The following is a 19646-nucleotide window of genomic DNA, read 5'->3' as shown; positions in this document are numbered from 1 at the left end:
ATCATAGCTGCCAAGTTTTCAGATTCATTGTGTGTGATATTTAAATGGTTTCAGAAGGAGTCAGGAGTTAATGTATATTGTAGTAAAGTGTATGTAGCCAAAAATGGTCTGGTAATTTTTAAACTGGAGACAGCAATGTGATTTGTCTGTGGTACTGTAAGCAAGTGTAGTGGAGCAGGTGTGAAATGTAGGGTGTGAGGAGAATGCCACTATGGTTGGTTTTACTTAAAATAATAGATTTCTACCCAAACTAAACCTTTTAGCAACATTAGGATAATGAAAGTCTGAGGGGAAATAATAGTGCTCCCAAACAACAGGGGAAGTACAGAGGAATCGATAGAATCACCCTCCTTGCAGATCCAAATAAACAAAAAGATTCTATCAAAGTGTGATGATGGTGGATTTTTTGGTTTTTTTTATATAAAAGAATTTAGAGTGTGGTGTTTTTGGGCTCTCAGATTGGTGAGACGATTGGTGAGACGAAGGCACTATGTGCTTTTAAAATACCCCTCACACACTAAGAATCCCCTTAGTGTCATGCTTCATCATTGGGGTCTTCCCGTCCCTCTACGTAGAGGGACGGGAAGACCCCAATGAGGGGTATTTTAAAAGCACATAGTGCCTTAGTCTCACCAATCTGAGAGAGAGCCCAAAAACACCACACTCTAAATTCTTATATATAAAAAAAACCAAAAAATCCACCATCATCACACTTTGATAGAATCTTTTTGTTTATTTGGGAAATAATAGCACTCAGCTCCGGGTCCCAGCAGTGGCTTTAACTGCTTATAAATATACAGAAAACACGGGCCTCAGCACTGCATTGGCGTAAAGTAAAATCCAACTGAAAACACATTCAGGAGAGGGAAACCTGACCTATATTGCAAGGCACAGGCCCCTGCACCACAAGAGCTGTAACAAACAGTACTGCATTCTTTTTTAAAAAAAAACGTTCCTACCTGACACTGAGAACCGTCGAAACAGCATAAACACTATGGGAAACGGTTGGCCCCTGTTCTTCGAGGAAAGCCTGCATCAAGCTTCACAGAAAGCGAAGCCAGGCCCAGGCCCTTCAACTCTGTGCTGCAGAGAGCATCCGGCTGCCCTGAAGTCTGTCGAGATCAGAGAGGTCAGTTCAAACACCCGACTTGTGACAGCTGTTCCTGGGGGCCCAGGTCTTGGCAGGAAAAAAAAACACATCATTGTGCTGAAGCCTTAGCCGAGTCCGGACCCTGCTGCACGGCGAACAGTGAATCACCTGACAGGCGCTATCGGCCCCACTCTAGCGGAGGAAGCCAATTCGACATCCAAAGTCTGCCCATTGTGATCCTCTGCATATTTAAAGCGATGGTATTTTTACTTTCGGTAAAACACTTGGCAGGGCTGTTTTTTAAGAGGAATGCTGCTACACACTGCATGACACACATGCTGCTTCTTCAGTTAATGGTTCCGGACTGCTGGTGCGTAGTGCGTGCCGTACGTGCCTCATGACGCTACGGCTGGCTGGCGGCAAATGAAATTTTAAATGGTTATGTACGCAGCGCTGCGGTGGTTGCACAGGACTAAACTAAATCCAGCCCCCACCGGCAACACTGACGGGAGGCATAGATTTATTATCGCTCAGCTCAGCTCTTCAGCAGAAGGAGTTGTTTCACAATAAAGTACGTTGTCTAACTCTACACACGGCACGTTGTGTAGTCATTGATGTGCGTTCGTCCTGACAGCTAGACCCGGCCCTGATAAATAAGTGCCGGTGCTAAGCACCGGCAAGCACCGGCACAAATTAAGCCCTGCTTGAAGAGTGGTCTTCACCCACACCGGTTTCATTTATCATGGCCTGTGCAAGTATAGCCCTAACCGAGAATTTCTTCCAATACGGTACACCACTATACCATCAGATTAGGGGGACTTCTATGGGTTCGACTTTTGCCCCCAGTCTGGTCTGCATCTATATGGCCACCTTCGAAGAGAAGATTATCAGATCTGCTCTCAATCCATTCTGTAACAACATCACACTCTGGCGCCGATACATAGATGATATTCTGGTTCTATGGAGAGGCGACCGTGTGACCTGTGAATCCTTTTGTGCATGGATAAACCAACAGAATCCTTTCCTGAAATTTACTGGCACCATGTCTGACACAACAATACCTTTTCTTGACCTGAGTATTGTTCTCAACGATACAGGCATCAGCACTAGTCTTTATCGCAAAAATACTGACAGGAACAGTCTTCTGCTCTATGAAAGCCACCATCCGAAAGCCCTGAGGGACAATCTCCCCTTCGGGCAGTTCCTCAGGGTCCGCAGAAACTGTACCGCCAGATCTGATTACCAACAGGAAGCGAGGCTCCTTCAACACAAATTACAGGACAGAGGGTACCCCACCAGACTCATTCATAACTCAAACAAAAGAGCTTTGAATAACCCCAAGGAAGCTCTACTTGAAACACTCTCTAAAACTTCTGAGGAGCTGATCACGTGTGTGTTGCTTTACAAAAAACTCAGCCTTCATAAAGAAAACAATAAACAAACATTGGAATATTGTCGATTCCGGGGGCCTAGACATCCCACGCCCTCGTTTCGCTTTCAAGCGCACTTCCAACTTGAAGGACTCCTTAATCCATACTAGGCCTAAGAAACGGAACATGACCAACCAGAACACACTATGGGGTCTTCCACAAGTAACTGGCCATTTTCCCTGTGGCGGGTGCGCTGTCTGCCCCCAAACAATCCAATGCAAAGACATTCAACTCACCGAAAACTTTGTGTGGCATCTACAGAGACACACTAACTGTAACAGTACAAGATGCATCTACATACTCACCTGCCCCTGTGGTAAACACTACATTGGCATGACAATGAGACAAGTCAAACTAAGAATTATGGAGCACAAAAGCAACATTAGATGCTCTAAGACACACACAAGACTTTATGAACACTATACACAGCATGGTCACCAAGCAGACGATGCCCGTTGGCTGGTATTAGAATCCCACCCGGGTATCACACAACAGGCATTATTCAGGATTGAACAGAGATGGGCGCACCGGCTTAAACTGGATACAATGGGTCTAAACGACTCAGTCCCTTGGTCATCCCTGGCACGATAGGGATACCCTCCCCTCCACTCCAAGATGACCCGAGAAATACACCATCATTTTCTCTGATGCAGTGTCTTATTATCTACTCACACTTTGTTTTGCCTCCCTGATTTGTTAGCTATAGTACTATTTTCCAACATTTTTTTCCCCTGTGCTCTCCTAGATGCCCGAGCTGTAGAGTCCAAACAGCTACCCCGATACTGAATTGTTTTGTATCTTAGCCCCTGGTGCTCCCCTTGATTATACCATTGCTATCCCCTAAATAGCTACACTTCTGTTAAGTCAGTCACAGTGGGTCCACTCCCATTAATGAGGTTCTATACCCATAGGATTTTATTTTTTTAAAACCATTTTATCTTGAAAATATCATGATAGCGAGACCCTCTCTGTATGTAACCACTACACCGTGATTAATGACTTTACCATATGTTGGCAATTACTGCCTTGACTTCCATATACTTTCAGCTCTAGTTAGCCGTTTTGGCTAACTTGTACGTAGGCGATTCAACCTTGTCACTTAACCGACACTTTGAGCACATTTTTCAACTATGCCCTCGCCTGACTGTCAGTAGGTTGCTTGTCCTACTCTCTCCCGGACAGTTGTTTACCTCTATTCCTTTAGACCATCGTTACACCCAAGATGGCCGCCACATTTTCCCTTTAGCACCATACACGGTCCACAGGTCTACCGGCACCCAGTTTCCGGCGTGGCCATGCGCAGTCAGATGCTGTCCGCCACGCCCACTCTCGGCACGGACATGGCGGGAGTATGTGATCTTTATATACAGCGTTCCGTGATGGAGGGCGCCACCAGCTGCTCTACGCATTGACCCGGCGCTGATCGTGGGGGTAGGTGTAGACGGTAATGACCGTACACCATTAAGGTAAGCTGAGCTTCGGATACCGAATCTGCCGCTCCTTGGATCACGCTGCTAACGATCGGGCAACGTGCACTTCTGCCTACTTGTTGGCACCCGTACCTCCATTGTCGTGATTTGCACTACAGTGATGCCTCTATCCATGGAAAGCTCACGGATGGTTGCTGTTGATGTTACTGGCCTGTGGGTTCGGTCGTACCGTGTCCACCGGTCCCTCTGCAAGTTCCTCTGCTCGGGATCGGGTGTTCGCGTGTCGTCCCTTTCGGCGGGCTGGTGGCGTCTAGCAGCACTCTTGGCCTCAACTACTACAGTGCGCCTATGGGGCTACCACGATACTCACACAGTGCTGGTCTTTGGGGGTTATCTGTGAGGCGGTCATCTGCCCGAGTTGTTGCCAACGAGCCCCTTGTGACTAGCTACATTATAAGTAGTCCTCCCTGCCCTGCCCTTTATTGGCATCCAACCTGGCATATTCTTTCCTCTAGGTACCATACCAAACTCTGTGCAGGTCCCACGGGAGCAGACTGCGAGGCACCCTAGGACAACCCTTAGGGTAAGGATACTACTCCATACCTCTACATTGCCTTCGTCCTCAGTCTCCTTTTGAGCTTGTTTTTACTTCCATGATGCTTTTTAGCATCTGTTTTTTAATTGTGTGTGTGCAACATGTAGATGTCTCAACGATCTACGAGGCAATAGAGCCTTTACTGACTGCATTTCTCTATTACTTTCACATTTCTAGGTCGCTTGATCATAGTAGGACCAATTGGCCTGCCCTTACTGACCTACTGGATGAGGTTGTAATTTTTTCCTAAATTTTCTTTCTTTTCACATTGTGTAGTACGTTACACCTAGGTCCTGAAGAATTACCATGACGGCAAGAAACATGTTGACCTGACCAGAGGGTTGTAGACAATTTACTGTGAGCCTACCCAGTTTATATCTCCCCTCCCACCCCTTTTAACCAAGGAAGTCTACCACCTCAATAAAGCATATTGTGGATTGACTTACCTTTTTTAATTCACCTTCACTTCACGACTACACTTCCTTGCCCTCTCACACGTATGCACCATATGGCTGGAACAAAAGATCTCCGATAAAGAGCCCCTTTACGGGTGCCCGTCAGACATTGCAGTGCCAGTCTGACGAGGAGCAAAACCCATATGATGAAGCATGACACCTAGCTTGCTGGGTGTGTGAGGGTTTTAGTTCCAAAAAGGGAATTTCCCCCTTTTTTCCTTTTTCTTTATTTCTACATTGCACACTAACTCTGTCCTATTATTCCCACTGGGGAACTTTGTACTCTCTTTGTGTTACTAGTTGGTTGGACTTGTACAATGGACCCCGTTAAATATAGTCCATTATGGTCCCCCCCCCCTTTTTGTTGATTGATCAAAATTTCCTAAGCAAGGGGCTATTATGTCTTGTTTGATTTTTTTCAAATGTACTTTGCCATTCCTGATCATGGATCAACTAAACTCCTTTCTTTAAAATGTTCCTGAATAGCTGAATAGATACACTTGATCTGCAAACTTCTTTACAAACCTGGACATGTGCTTGACTAGACCAAAGATGAATTTGAGTTCCTCCTTTGAAGTTGGCCGTGGGGTTTCCTTAACTGCTATAATGAAGTCAATTTTAGGTTTGACTCCTGCTTCAGAGAAGGCGCAGCCTAGATAATCAACTAAGCCACCACCAATTAGACATTTTTCTTACTTAATAGTGAGACCTGCTTATTAAAGAGCAGAGAATACTTTCCTCAAAGTAACGTCATGTTCTCTTTCAGATGCCCCATATGCCTTAATGTTGTCCTGGAAAAACAGAACATCGCTGAGGGTACCCAAACTTTGCTAGACAACCCTCTGAAACACCGCTGCTGTGGATGCCAGGCCAAAAGGAATCCTACAAAATCTGTAAGCACCAAAAGGGGTTATCAATGACCTAAGGGATTTCGAATCAGGATGGAGATCGACATGGTGATACGCAGACAACAGGTCAATAACACTAAAACAATTAGCATTTCCAATTAAGCTTAACATTTCATTTATCCTAGGTTAGGACAATCTGTTGATTCTTATGTTTGCGTTAAGATCTCTAAAGTAGACACACAGACAATGGATCCCCTTGCCTTCCACTTTATTGGCTACTGCTATGGGAGTGAACCATACAGAGCTCTCAAAGCGCTCAATGACCCCTTGTGCTACCAACCTACTGTTTTCTTCCTTTCAGGTTTCTTACATTAGATGTGGATTCGGCTTTATCGTATGCACCATTGGTAGTGCCTTATTTTTAGTTTGATTCTGTGTTGTCATTCGGTGAGGAGACCCAACTGGTCTTTGATTAATTCTGGAAATTCCTTACACTCTTCCATACCCGTGATTGACCTTTCGACCAGAAGAACTTGTTCCTCGTTATTGGGATCCAACTTTATCCCAAGAGCTTTCTGGTATCTCCAGCCCAATAAATGGGAACCCTGTTTGGCAATATACACTTTCCCAATAGTGGAACAGCCTTTGAATGAAATGCGCATAATTATCATGCCTGCTAGAGCGTTGAGTTCCTTGTTGTACCCTTCAGGTCTTATGTCTGCTTGCTGCATGACATAACTCTTGGCCTCAAACTTTAATTGGAATAAGTTGTCTATAATGGAATAAGGCGAACATAAATCAGAAAAAACAGTTATCTCCCCATCAAGAGTAATATCACATGTAGGATAATTGTTACAGTGTCCATTCTCATAAGTATTAATATGAAACACAAATGTTCTCATGTTTTGGTCCACATTTTCAATAGCATGAACTTGTTTTAACTAAGAATTTCTACGCACTCTAGGGAGAGGAGTTGGTCTAACGGCTAGAGTTGGCTTAACGGCTAGGGCGGTCAACCTCGAATCTGGGGAACTGGGTTTGAGTCTCGGAAACGACGCTGAACATACTGTGATTCTGGGCAAATCACTTAATCTCCCTATGCCTAACAAAACTGAATGTGCCCTCATGTAATGCAACTGGTGCTATGTAAAGTGCTCTGATACCTTATACCTTCGGGTCAAGTTCGTGCTATATAAAACTCTGTAAAAAAAAAAAAGATACTCTTTTGTTTAATTTTCTGCTTAAACTAGGGTGAGCAGGGCAGTTAGGATTGTTAGAAAGGTGGTTATTGTTGCCACATCTAAAACATTTAATCATAGAATTGTCAGTATCTGTACTAAGTTTTCCTCTAGTCTGTATTTCATGTACATTTTGCTGGGGCTCTCCAACCTTAAAATTCTCTTCCTTCTCAGTGAGCCTCATTGACTTCATACAGAGGCTCAGCCAATGTAGGCATTTTAATTTCTGGATATGTTCAACTGTATAGTCCATACTCTCAGTAACTTGGGCCTCTGACACGTCACCTCAGCCAGTCAGAAGCAGTCAAGCCCAACAGACCAGCATAACAAATAGAGGGTATGGTTAGTTCTCGCCCTGTGAAGCTTCCACACAAGAACCATCAAAAGATGTCACTCGTGTCGTCATGTATATTTCCAGAGCCGCCTCACTCACCAGCGTGGATGTGCCTCCAATTGCACCTCAGAAAGCAGATGTTGCACACTAACTTCACCACGGCACAGAGCTGGCAAAAATCATGTAACTACAGAGAATAGGCACCCCCTCCCTAAAACCACCACACATAAAAGAGTGGTACAGTAGTGATAAAGCTGAAGCAGGGTTGAGTGAGGGTACGATAGGGACGGACTGTCCCTGCACCATCCGAAGAAGGATTCAGACGGCACCATAGGAACAACTCTTCCCACATGCTGCCCCATGGCAGGTGGGTCCAGTAGGCACATGATAAGCCCTTCTACACGCAAGTAAAACTCAAGAGGCCCAGCTTACTCTGCATCAATTGGTGTGAAAGGAAATCAGTGACAGTCTTGCAATGTGCCTGATGCCATTCTTAATAAGCAGCACCCGGATCCAGAATGTTGTTCAATCCCTCAGCAGTACGACTGAGAGTGAGCGAGATATACAATAGGGGTAGAGGTGTCACTAAGCTGTCCGCTGTAAAACTGGACCCCCTCCTCGCCGACCGGGTTATAAACAGGTCCACTCCAGGAGTTGAAATAAGTTTCTTAATTTATTCACAGCTGAGTGCTAGTCTCGCCCTACCAAGCTCACACCGTGCAAGCATAATCATCTCTTCAGTATTCCAACTCTCATTCCAAGGTGGAATGTAGCAACTGTTCAATGAACTGGGGTAACCAGGTGGGGAAGGGAGATGAGCAATGAGGCATGACAAACAAGGAACGGTTAAATATATGGTGTGGAGTACATACATTTGGATTCATATTGATAAAAATTACAGCACTTTTCTGCCGCAGTTTGTGCTGCACTTAGTTTTCTTGCAGTGCAGTCTGATTTTATTATTCTCTAAATGTAAAATAGTTTTCCTTTCTAATGGCTCATCTTCTACGGCTATTTTAAAATATAGTGATACGTTGCCTTTACCTGCTTTGTCATTAAAAAATATTTTATACCTGAAAAAAATAATACAACATGTTCAATTGCAGGCACGGATGGAGACTCGTAAAGCGCATGTTCCCCCATAAGAGTATCTTGGTGCTGAATAACAGATGTTTATTGTTACCCAACTAAATGGTACTCATTTTATCGACCTCAGATGGATGAAAGGCTGAGTGGACGCGCTGGGATTTTAACCTGTGACCACGAGGTCGACCACAGGCCCCTGCAGTGGACGCATTAGTCCACTGAGCCTCCAAACCCGGATCATTTAGGACGTATACCCCACATGGCGCAGAGGGACCCTATAAGTTTAGTTCAACTCCCAACCCAGCCAAACAACTGTTTGCCCCCTCATTCTGATTCCGGTAATTCCAACGCCCCACAGCTTCAGGGGACATCTAAGGGCCCTCCATCGCCATTGACGAGACCTGAAGGAGAGCATTCGCTTAAAAGAAGGGGCCAAGTAGACTCCCATACGAGATTGGCCCACTCACCAGCAGCCTGGCCCTATGTGATAATTTTGGCAAATATCCCCGAGTTAACCAGAACCCAAAAGGAAACAACGGACCAACTTATGTCAAAAGCATGCCATTGGATTAGCAAACATGTGGGGGGTCGGGGGAGATTCTTTCCCGAATTACAATGACAAGAAGGGTGGGTTGGGTGGGGACTCAAAGAAAACCCTCCGGGGGACCATGTGGTAGTAAAGTTTAACTCGCACTACATGGTTTACCAATTGCTTCGTTTATTGCCTACAGGGCCATCATTGAACTCCCAAACACTTGCATTACCGCTGGGATTTTTCTACAAACCGGCTAGGGCCAACATTTGGGGGCAAGGCCCTGTGGTTCTTCCCAGTAACCCTTGCTTAGAGCCCCAACCTATTCCTTTGAGCACAAACTTTTATTTCCCTCCCAATCCACAATCGATTTACTGCACTGACAGACCTCGAAGCCTGTGATTGACAGAGGAAGAACAGGAGGACCCCTACCCCCAGTTGTAAGATATCAGGGTCGGAGAATTCCACAAATGGCAATATCTGATCAGACAGTTCCAAATTGTCCGACCACGAATGGCTAAATATTGTCACTACTTATGACCTGAAATGTTTACAAGAAAAATGGGAAATTGGACCCATTTATCTAGATGGATACCACTCGTTTTACACTCCTGCCCTCCCATCAAAATGAGGCCGTGCCAGGGGAGGGATTCTGACGCTGCTGAAAAACACCTTAAGACTGGAAGTATTGTTAACCCATAACGACTCCCCCTAATTATAACCTCTTACATGTTAAGGGCACAGGTGACAACACTGTCCTCATAATTAATTATTATTATAATAACTTTACTGGTGATATGAAAAAAGGTTGCTGATCTGGAAGGGAAAATTAATGCACTTTTTAATACTTTTAAACAGATACTGAACATTTTATAGGCAGGCAATTTTAATGTGCACAGTTGTTGTTTTCTACATAAAGCAGTATGTGGCCTAACCGACGAGGCAGGTGAGTCTATTCCTCATTTCATGCATTACCCCTATGGAGATGCACTGAATAGACTCCTTATTATTAACGACTTAGAAATCCAGAACCCTATTGATACGAGCTCAGGTATGTTTAAAAAAAAACATTCGGTATTTCCAGCCACGGTTCAACTATTGATTATTTGATAGTTTCTGACCCTCTCAAAAAACTCATCTGTAATGTCCAAATAAGTCTTAACTATAGTGATCATGCCACTATCACCGGTAAATTGGTATGGGAAGGAATTTATCCAAAGCAGATGAGGCATGTCAAACCAATGATAACAAGGAATAATGGGATTATCCTTAAATGGGCCACAATTGATGAAGCAAATATAGTCCCTATCGTGGTTGCAAATAGGCAGATTGATATAATGACCTGTCTAGAACCAGATTATGATCCAACTAAGGTAATGACTGCCTTCGCACGGATCTTAGTTGAGATTAAAAAAACACTTAACTAGGAAAAGTTCTACTTCTAACCCGTTAGCCCCTAGAAGGTTCAACCAAGCTTGCAGAAGTTCCCTATCAAATTTACATTAGGCACTTAGAACCATCCCAAGAGATGTGGATCAAGTCAAGCTTCTCCGTCACCGGTACAAAGAGGCTAGGAAGGCCAGGCATGGGATCAACTGCACCAAACCGCCATTTCTATCAATACCAGCAAGTTTTGGAGGGTAATCAACGCTCACTTTCTCAAACCATATCTAGAGGCTCAAACTTAGACTATCATGTGGATGAGGGATCTTGGGTTGCCCACTTTTCCTCAATATTCGATCCAACTGGTGAGGGAGAGCACTCACAGCGGTTAGCTAATATGCCACCAACTAAACCCATTCTCCTTTTTAACCACCTTTAGATCAGGGAGGCCCTCACGCATTGCTCCAGTAATTGAGCCCCTGGCCCGGATGGTACCCCAATAGATTTTTCTCTGAACAGCCGGATCTATGGGGACCAGTGCTGACAAATGTTTTTAATGCAGTTGCTGCTGTGGGCACACCAGATTCATGGTCGAAATGTATTCTAATTCATATCCATAAGAAAGGAGATAAATCTGAGGCTAAAAATTACAGACCAATTTCACTCCTGGACAGTACCGCTAAATTCATGGGTCGAGTCCTATTGAACAGATTGGAGGACTGAGACACCATTAACAATGTCCTGATCCCGGTACAATATGGATTTAAAAAGGGGAAAGGTACCCAGGACCAATGGCTTAACTTGAGTCTGTTCATTGACAAGTATAACCAAGCCAAGTATGGCAAGCTATACCTGGTATATATGGACTTATCTGCAGCGTTTGACTGCGTTGCCCACCATCATCTATGGAGGATAACGAAGGGGCTGGACATCGATGGGGCAATTTTTCCCTTTATCAGGCAGTTGTACTCTTCGGCCAGCGTCCACTATGGGAAGCAGGGAGAGTGCACCAGGCGATTCCCAATCAATAGGGGGTCCGACAGGGCTGTGTCCTTGCCCCATTTCTTTTTTCAATCTATACTAATGGGGTGGAAGCACCCCTGTTAGACTCAACACCGGATGTCCTGAAGATGAATAATGTGAGCATTTCAATTCTCCTTTACGCAAACGATGCAGTGCTAATTGACCAAACGTGTCTAGCTCTACAGAAACCTTTAGAGATCTATGTGAACTACATGCATAAATTGGACATAAAAACCAATGAGGCAAAGTCCTTTATTTTAATCACTGGTCGTAAGGATAAGAAGGTACCAAATCGCCATAGAGCAGGTCAGAAAGTGACTCAAACAGATACTTTCTCTTATCTAGGGGTGACCTTCGATAGACAATTACATTGGTCAAACATGATTACCACAAATGGCCTCATGTTAGAAAAAAGTATTAACGCCCTATACTCCTTTATAAAAAATAGCTAGGAGCGAAATCCCTTGGCACAGTCAAAAAAGTTTATATGGCCAAATCTATTTCGGAAGGAAGCTATGGGGCAGGTATCTGGGGACACTCCCTCAGCTCTCCAGACGACTGAGGATACCTTCTGGAAAACACTAGTACGCCTCCCATAAGCTGTTTTATTTGTCACACAGAATTGGATAGCCAGAAAAAAAATTGGGTTTGACTGGAGGACAGGAAGAATTGACACTCTAGCATGTACGATTTCATGTTCGTTTCAAATTAACAGAAGTATAGCGGTGCAAACAGGTCAGGGGAACAAACCCAAACAAAAACAGCCCATGTACAGGTAAGGACACAGGTCCCTTACCCCAACAATGAACACATAGGTCCTGTGCACACGTCTGGGTTGGTAGGTTCTTATGTAAAAACCAAAAGTTCAGTAAAAGTTCATAGATTAATGTGATAAAAAGTCGAGATCAGATTAATAGTTCAGGCTTGATCAGTACACTTCAAAAAATACAAGCCGACACGTGTTTCGTCACATCGTGTGAAGATGTGACTCTTCAGGGCTTAAACTCTCTCTGTAGAGATGATGCGCAGGGATGGCGTGTAAAATGGCCTGGTGGCTGTGGGAGGACGGTACATGCAGCATGGAAAGCCGGTCCTGATGGGCATGTGAGTAAACGGAAAAACTTAGGATGGGTGGTCCAAGGTTGGCGATCTCAAAGTCGTGTAGAATCTGGTATGTAGCGGCGGAGTGACACGTGTCGGCTTGTATTATTTCAAGTGTACTGATCAAGACTGAACTATAAATCTTTCTCCACACACCGCTGGATCTCGACTTTTTTTATCACGTTAATCTATGAACTTTTACTGAACTTATGGTTTTTACATAAGAACCTACCAACCCAGACGTGTGCACAGGACCTATGTACACAGAATTGGATGTCCAATACATATTTGATCTGATTATCCCATTATGGCATTCCATATGGAGAAGGGAATCCGTTGACCTCACTCAGAAGTTTATCGAAGAGTGTCTCTCTTTAGAACATTTCCATAGGATCCCTTGGATTACCTTTGTTAAAAACAGTTTTACCTCCCTTGGTTTAGAGCATTTATTTGCAACGCCAACTAATTGCTCCACCATTACTAAAAAGGAAATTAAAACACGATTCCTAAAACAAAGGGCAAACAAGAGACTTAAAACAACAGCTCAAAATCCTCAGTAAAATTTTACTTAGAGGGACCGATTAACCAGGAAGGGACAGCTCCATACCTATTTTCTGTGACAAACTCACGCCACAGATTTATTTTAGTTAGGCTTCGTCTGAATTTTATTTCTTGTATGTTGGATTATCCGTCAGGAATCTTTGCCTTACACGTGCTCCCGCCTTGCCCATGTGACTAAGGTGTTCACCCGACCTAATTTGCACAATTTCTTCTTTTGTACATTTTATGTGGCATACCATAAAAGATTTATACTCCCAATAATGCGCAAATCTAACTTCAGCCAATGATGCCCAGAAATGTTCTTTTTACAGTCATTGCCTGATCATCTAGTCTGTTATTGTGTTGCGTCTTTTTTAGCCCTATTTTGGAAGACCAGGCAATTGTATAATATCCTAGAATGAATTGTATGTTGTTACTATGTTTATCATGGAAAATTTTAACAGTCTATTTTAACATTCTGTATATTGATGGATGTTTGTATTTTGTATGCTTGTACTTTTATGATCCTATCAAGTAGGCATTGAATAAAATGATTTGACTGACTGACTTATTCCATCACAGAAAGGACAGAAACAAGCATCAGACCTATGACGTTATTGGGTTGCAAAATTGGTTGTAATTGCTTGACCAGAGCATATTTAAAAAATATTGGGATGGCAGCACTAATTTAATACACCACTATAGTTCCCAGAACGTGAAGGATTCAAATTAGGCATCTGCAATTGACTCAGGGGGGTCACAACAAATTTTACATTAGATTAAATTTAAATTGGCATAAAGTTAGTGAGATGTTAATCTGTATGCCTATTTGTGTTGTTACATTGGTTATGCTAAGGTCTTGCTGTAAAGATATTTTAAGTACTGAAAATTCATTGAACATTAATGAGAAACCTTGTTCTGATGGCTATTGCAGCAAAATGTTGTGTGTTCTCTATGTCTCCATAGAAACACGTGAATACAAATTAAATAGGATTAACCCCTCAAGAAACCTGTAGCAGGAGTGCTCGAGATTCCAAATTGGAGATGGTCAGCCAATTCTAGATGAGACACATTTACACTTTGCTAAATGGTTTGGCAGATGCCTTAAGGATAAAGTGGAGAAAGAGAGCATTTGGAGCACACATTGGTTGTGCAGTGAGGGAAACAATTATATATGGGGAGTTGTGAATAACAACAACAGTAAAGCGTGAATTGTCCATGATGCCACTTAGAGCCACAAGATGAAAAACATTCCCTTTATTTAGTTTCCCATCTTTAATTTATGTTATGTATGCCCCCACTTCACAAATAATATCCTGATGCTGTCATCAGCTATGCTGGAGTAGAGGAGTAATGGGGGGGGGGGGCAACCATGACATGGCCTCACCTACACCAGACCATGCCCTGTATTAAACCTGGTGTCCTTCTACCCACCCCCACTACCCTCTAACTATCCCTTCCTTCCACCATCCAAATTTTAAAAAGTGCCTGCCATCCATTCACTCTCCCATACCATCCTTAGCATTACCTTCCCATTCCCCTTCCCACATACTAAAAAACAATGCACCTGGTTTTCCTGGCAACCACCTCCCGACAACCACCTCCCACCAACCTCAGCATTTGATTTACCCTTCGCCACCCAATTTTTAAAACCTTCTGTTCTGACACGTACCTACCCTCTCTCCAATTTCTCCCTTTTCCAAATATAAAAAAACAGAAATACTTGGCATCCTGACACCTACCTCAACATTCACTTTACCACGCCTAAATTGAAATAAACTACTATCCTGCCACCCATCCACCCCACACTCTTTAATTCACTCTCTTCCCTGACCAAATGAATTATTTAAAAAACTGATCTCCTCCCTCCAACCCCCATTACCTACTGTTCTTTCCTTCCCCCTCTGAGACTAAAAGCTGTGTTCACTGCTCTCCACTGGAGCAGAGAGCCAGGGTCTCACCAGAAGGCTCTAAGAGAGCCCTATCAGCGAACCCAGGAATTCCCAGTGATGATCCACTGTGGGAAACAACTCTTGTGTAGCATTGAATAACTGGACTAGGGATTCCTGTAAAGGATTCCACTGGAAGCCATACACCCCACTGGAGTTCCTTTCGCTTCAATGGGAGTCACTCTTTACTTCAGGTTTAGAACATTCTGATGCTAAAACATTCAAGAATTAACTTTGGGGTTATATGACAGAACAAACTCATGCTTGGGATTGCACGTTTGAAGTGCGATTTTCTCTTAACTTTCACATAATTCAATACAAAAATTGGAAACAAACAATGGTTCAACGGTTTGAGGTGAATTCTTTGTTTTCTGATACGCCAGAAGTTTGAGGAAGTTTGAGGATAAACTTTCATAGCACATATAAAATGTAACTAAAAACTAGGGACTCGTTACAAAACATGCAGGAAAACCAAAGAGATGCAAATAAGCTTGCATAGTTTGTTGGTGCCAGGTATTCTGAAAATATAAAAGTAAAGACAGAGATGACACAACTTAAAATGTTCAACCACATCCTGACAATTGAAACTCAGCAGAATCCTCCATGAGGTAGCTGCTACAAAACATGTTATACTTGTTCTCTCAAAGTGCAATGGGAACATAATATAAAGCAATAATAACAGGCTGTTAGCATCCAACTACCTTTCATCATCGCGCAGCCACACTGGATTCTTTGGAATTTGTGCTTCAAAATATTTAGATGCTTTGTAACAGAAATCACTGCAAAAACACTGAAAAAATATGTGATTGTACAAACAAATTTAGATACATTGGCAACAAAATGTATCACACATTTTCTCTTTTGTAATTGCACTTATCTTTCCATTCATGAAAATCTCAAACCTAGTCTTTTCATAATGGTCTCTAGGAGGAAGTGAAAGTAAAGTCTTGCATGCATAAAGCACATGAATTGCAGGATCGAACCTGCAGTGACAGATGTGCATGTGGTATGAACCACTTTCTTACCTTTGGTAACACCCTATCTGGTAGACAATCTATCTAGCTGCAGGATCACAGGTATTAAACTTGATTATTTTTTTTGTAAACAAATGTTATTGATTTTCAGTTCAGCGGCCAGGAAGCATAGGTACATAAGTGTACATGCCCCTTCCCCCCATTTATAACATACGGCTCCAATATTGCAATACAGTCCCGATACTGAATTGTTCCGGTCAGATCCCAATTGGAGTCCAATCATAACATCTGAGCCCAACCAACCCTTCTTTAGTTCGGAATCAACCATCACTGTTTACATTATACTTAACCAACTAATCAATTGAAAACCCCCCCTCCCTATTCTCCCCTCCCCCTCCCCGTCACCGGTGTATCCACTAAGTTAAGCAAGTGTAAAGATGAGGACTTGATATGAGTGATTCAGGGAATTTCACAGGTATTAAACTTGATCCGGGAATTTTCTAGCAGTGTCTCTGCACACTGGTAGGTGGCATCGCTCTGATTGGCCTGGTCGAGAGTGACATGCGTGGGCACCCTGACATCAGTTTATTTTTGTGACATTTCTGCACCAGAAGCACAGCGCTACAACAGAATGCTGATGGAGCAGTGTGTACACAATAAGGATCTAACAAGGGTCACTCTATGCAAAGAAATCCGGTTAGAGAGCAGGGAGAATGGGATGGTCGGTAAGAAATCTGTGGCTAGACAGTCTCTTTACCAGATAAGGTCTTACGGACGGTAAGTAACTGGTTCATCTGATAGAGATTTCTAGCTGCACATTCCTTACCTTAGAATAGCTACACAAACAATATCTCTCCGGAGGTGGGTCTGCGAACAGATTTAGACCAGGAAGTCCTGGAGGACTGAATGTGCTAGGTGCCCGTCACAACGAAACTGTTAATCCAACCATTAGGCCTTGGTAAACGTTTTCAGAGATACCCATGTCTCCCCCTGACACACGTCCAAGACCAGAACTCCGTGAGCTAATGCAGCATTGGCTCTAGTGGAATAAGCATGAGAGCCCTCAGGGAGTTGCTTTTTGGTCAGTGCAAAGCAAATTTTAATGCAGAGCACAATCCATCTTCAGACAGTCCTTTTCTGCACAGTCTTTCATTGCTTTTCCCTGACAAACCCAATAAAGAGTTGACCGTAGATCCGGAACTCTTACGATCGATGTAAAATGGTAACACTCTTTTAGGGTCCAGCCGTGGAGTCCCTCCTCCTCTTTGGAGGGGCAAGGCAGAGCTAAGAAGGTAGTCAGTATAATGGTCTGGCCTTCTTAACACAGTCTGATTAGCTATTACTAATATATATTATTGGAAAGCATTTGTTCTATCACATATACTAAATCATTTTTGGCAGCCTATCTTATACTGTGTGTAATACAGTTTTAAAATTATTACTTAAATAATCACAGTACATTCTTACACTGGTTGGGTCCTCATAGCACTATAAATACACATCACTACTCTGCACTGGTCCAGCCAGGATTACATTCTGTGACTCTCTGGTCTCACAAACAAACATCTGCAGTGATCGCATTAAGCAATTGATGTTTCATAATGTAAACAAGTGTTTTTCCCACCAATTAGTTTAATTTATATTTATTTTTCAATGACGGTGTGTGTATTATTTTAAATGTAGCGGCCCTAAAGGTGAAGAAACAGCAAAACACTTATAGAATAGTTTGTTGTTTTTAGCCATGTCTTTCACCCAGCCACCAAAGGGCTCAGGATCACAGTTGTCAGCATGATTGGTATTTTAATGTCCAGTGCAAAAATTAGAAAAAACACCTAAAATTCATTTTTTTCCAGTTATTAGTACAAACTTTAAAAAGAAATGGCTGGAAGAAAACACTTTAACAATGTGTCCTACAGCCGCCCTAATGTTTGCTGACTGATATTTAAAGTGAACTAGGACAGAAAAGCCATCTTCATTTACAAGTATTTACTGAGGCATTTGCGCCCTCCCCCCGGAAATGCCCCACAGTTTGAAGACCTCGGCCTTAGACAGTGTTCTGCTATATTCCTCCAGATCACTCTATAGGATGCGTATGCTTGCTCTCCAATACTGGCTTTCTCGTTGAACTAGCCCTGAGGGCTCTGATGCCACTTACTACCTAGGATTTTCTGCTGGAAAGAGGCCTATTTCAGGGACAGACTTTTAAAGTTACCTTTTATTAGTCAATCAATCAATCATATCATTTGTAAAACGCACTACTCACCCATGAGGGTCTCAAGGCGCTGGGGTGGGGAATGCTGCGACTGCTCGAAAAGCCAGGTCTTGAGGAGTTTTCTGAAGGTCAGCAGGTCTTGGGTCTGCCGTAGGTGGATGGGGAGTGTTTTCCAGGTCTTGGTAGCTCAACAGGTTGTGTGCCTACCTGCTTCCACTCAAGATGATCTGATATCCATGAAGGCTTTCTAGGTTTATGGCCCTTTCCGAACTGCACCACTAATACGGTCTAAGAATATTTAGCATAATAGTTTTTGTAGGTTTCTTAGTTCAACCCACATTAATAGTAGTGTGATATTTGCTTTACAGGAAGGGATTTGGGAGAAGTATGGCCACAAACCCTATGGAGAGTACCGTTCAGTCAGTATTATATACCGGGTGGAAGTTTCTGTCCAACTTGTGGAGCGATTATCAGCTTGTCTACATTATCAACTTTAAAACAAAGGTTCTGGGAAAAGGGGCAGTGTAAATGCATCAAACAGAATATAATATGGACGCTGGGTGTCAGTTGAATTTCGAAAAACCCAAAGATTTTTTTAATATATTTGTTTGTAAATTAAATACAATATTGCATCATTTGTGATTTGTTTAATGAATGCTTGTTTCTGCATTTTGTGTATTGCTTTGAGACTCAAATCATCTGCATTGCTTACGTCGGGGTTCCCGGCTTCTAGTAATAGATCAGTGGGTGTCCAAGGATTTGAAGAATGATTCATTGGGGCCCCTGGATTTCAAATTCTTATTAAGTGAGAGTCAACAGAAGTTAAGGTTAAGAACCACCGCCCTATTGTGTTAATTTCCTTTTAGTCAGTTAGGGTAATCCCTTTTCAAGGAGGTCACCCGGCTGACTTCTGTATATAAGTAGCTCCTTCACTGGAGTTGGTGACTGTTTCAGAAAAGATGTCAGTAAGTCCAGAGGACTGCACTCCTACTGATGAAGTGGATAAAAAGTCTGAGACAGCACTGAGATACAGTCCAGTCGCTGGTAAAAATGTTACATTTTGGTTGGGACAACGCAAAAGTGAGAGGAATGTTCAGGGAGCTTGGAAGAGAAAAACACCAGGATAGATTAATCTCCAACACAGCCTGTGACTGTCTCAGATACTCAGGGTTAGCGGCTGAAAGAACCATTCTGGCATGCCATCAGATGTAGCTCAGATATTGGAAATCAGCATTAATAAAGATTCCATTCTGAGAATTCAGAGACATCAACATTAATAAATATTACAGTCTCAGCTGATATTTCTTTCAGGGATCAGCAGGATGTGATGGTAACCAAAGCTTTTGAAGGCAGCATAAATGCCTTTACCCAATAGGGGGAACTCTTCTTCTACATGTTCTGCCTCTACGTCTTAAGATACTACCAA

General features: G+C 42.9%; 1 protein-coding gene across 2 annotated transcripts in view; it reads right to left on the bottom strand.

Moving 5' to 3' along the window:
• The window catches only part of RPAP2 (RNA polymerase II associated protein 2), a 564035-nt gene that overhangs the window by 422049 nt on the left and 122340 nt on the right, over positions 1-19646 (bottom strand). For both annotated transcript variants that reach the window (XM_078646326.1, XM_078646327.1), the window contains one exon: positions 15736-15824. In XM_078646326.1, coding sequence (XP_078502452.1) covers positions 15736-15824 — 89 coding nt within the window. The remainder of the gene's footprint in view (positions 1-15735; positions 15825-19646) is intronic.

The sequence above is a fragment of the Lissotriton helveticus genome, chromosome 1_1 (assembly GCF_964261635.1).
Source record: "Lissotriton helveticus chromosome 1_1, aLisHel1.1, whole genome shotgun sequence".
Taxonomy (NCBI): domain Eukaryota; kingdom Metazoa; phylum Chordata; class Amphibia; order Caudata; family Salamandridae; genus Lissotriton; species Lissotriton helveticus.
This window is presented reverse-complemented; position numbering and strand designations above follow the sequence as displayed.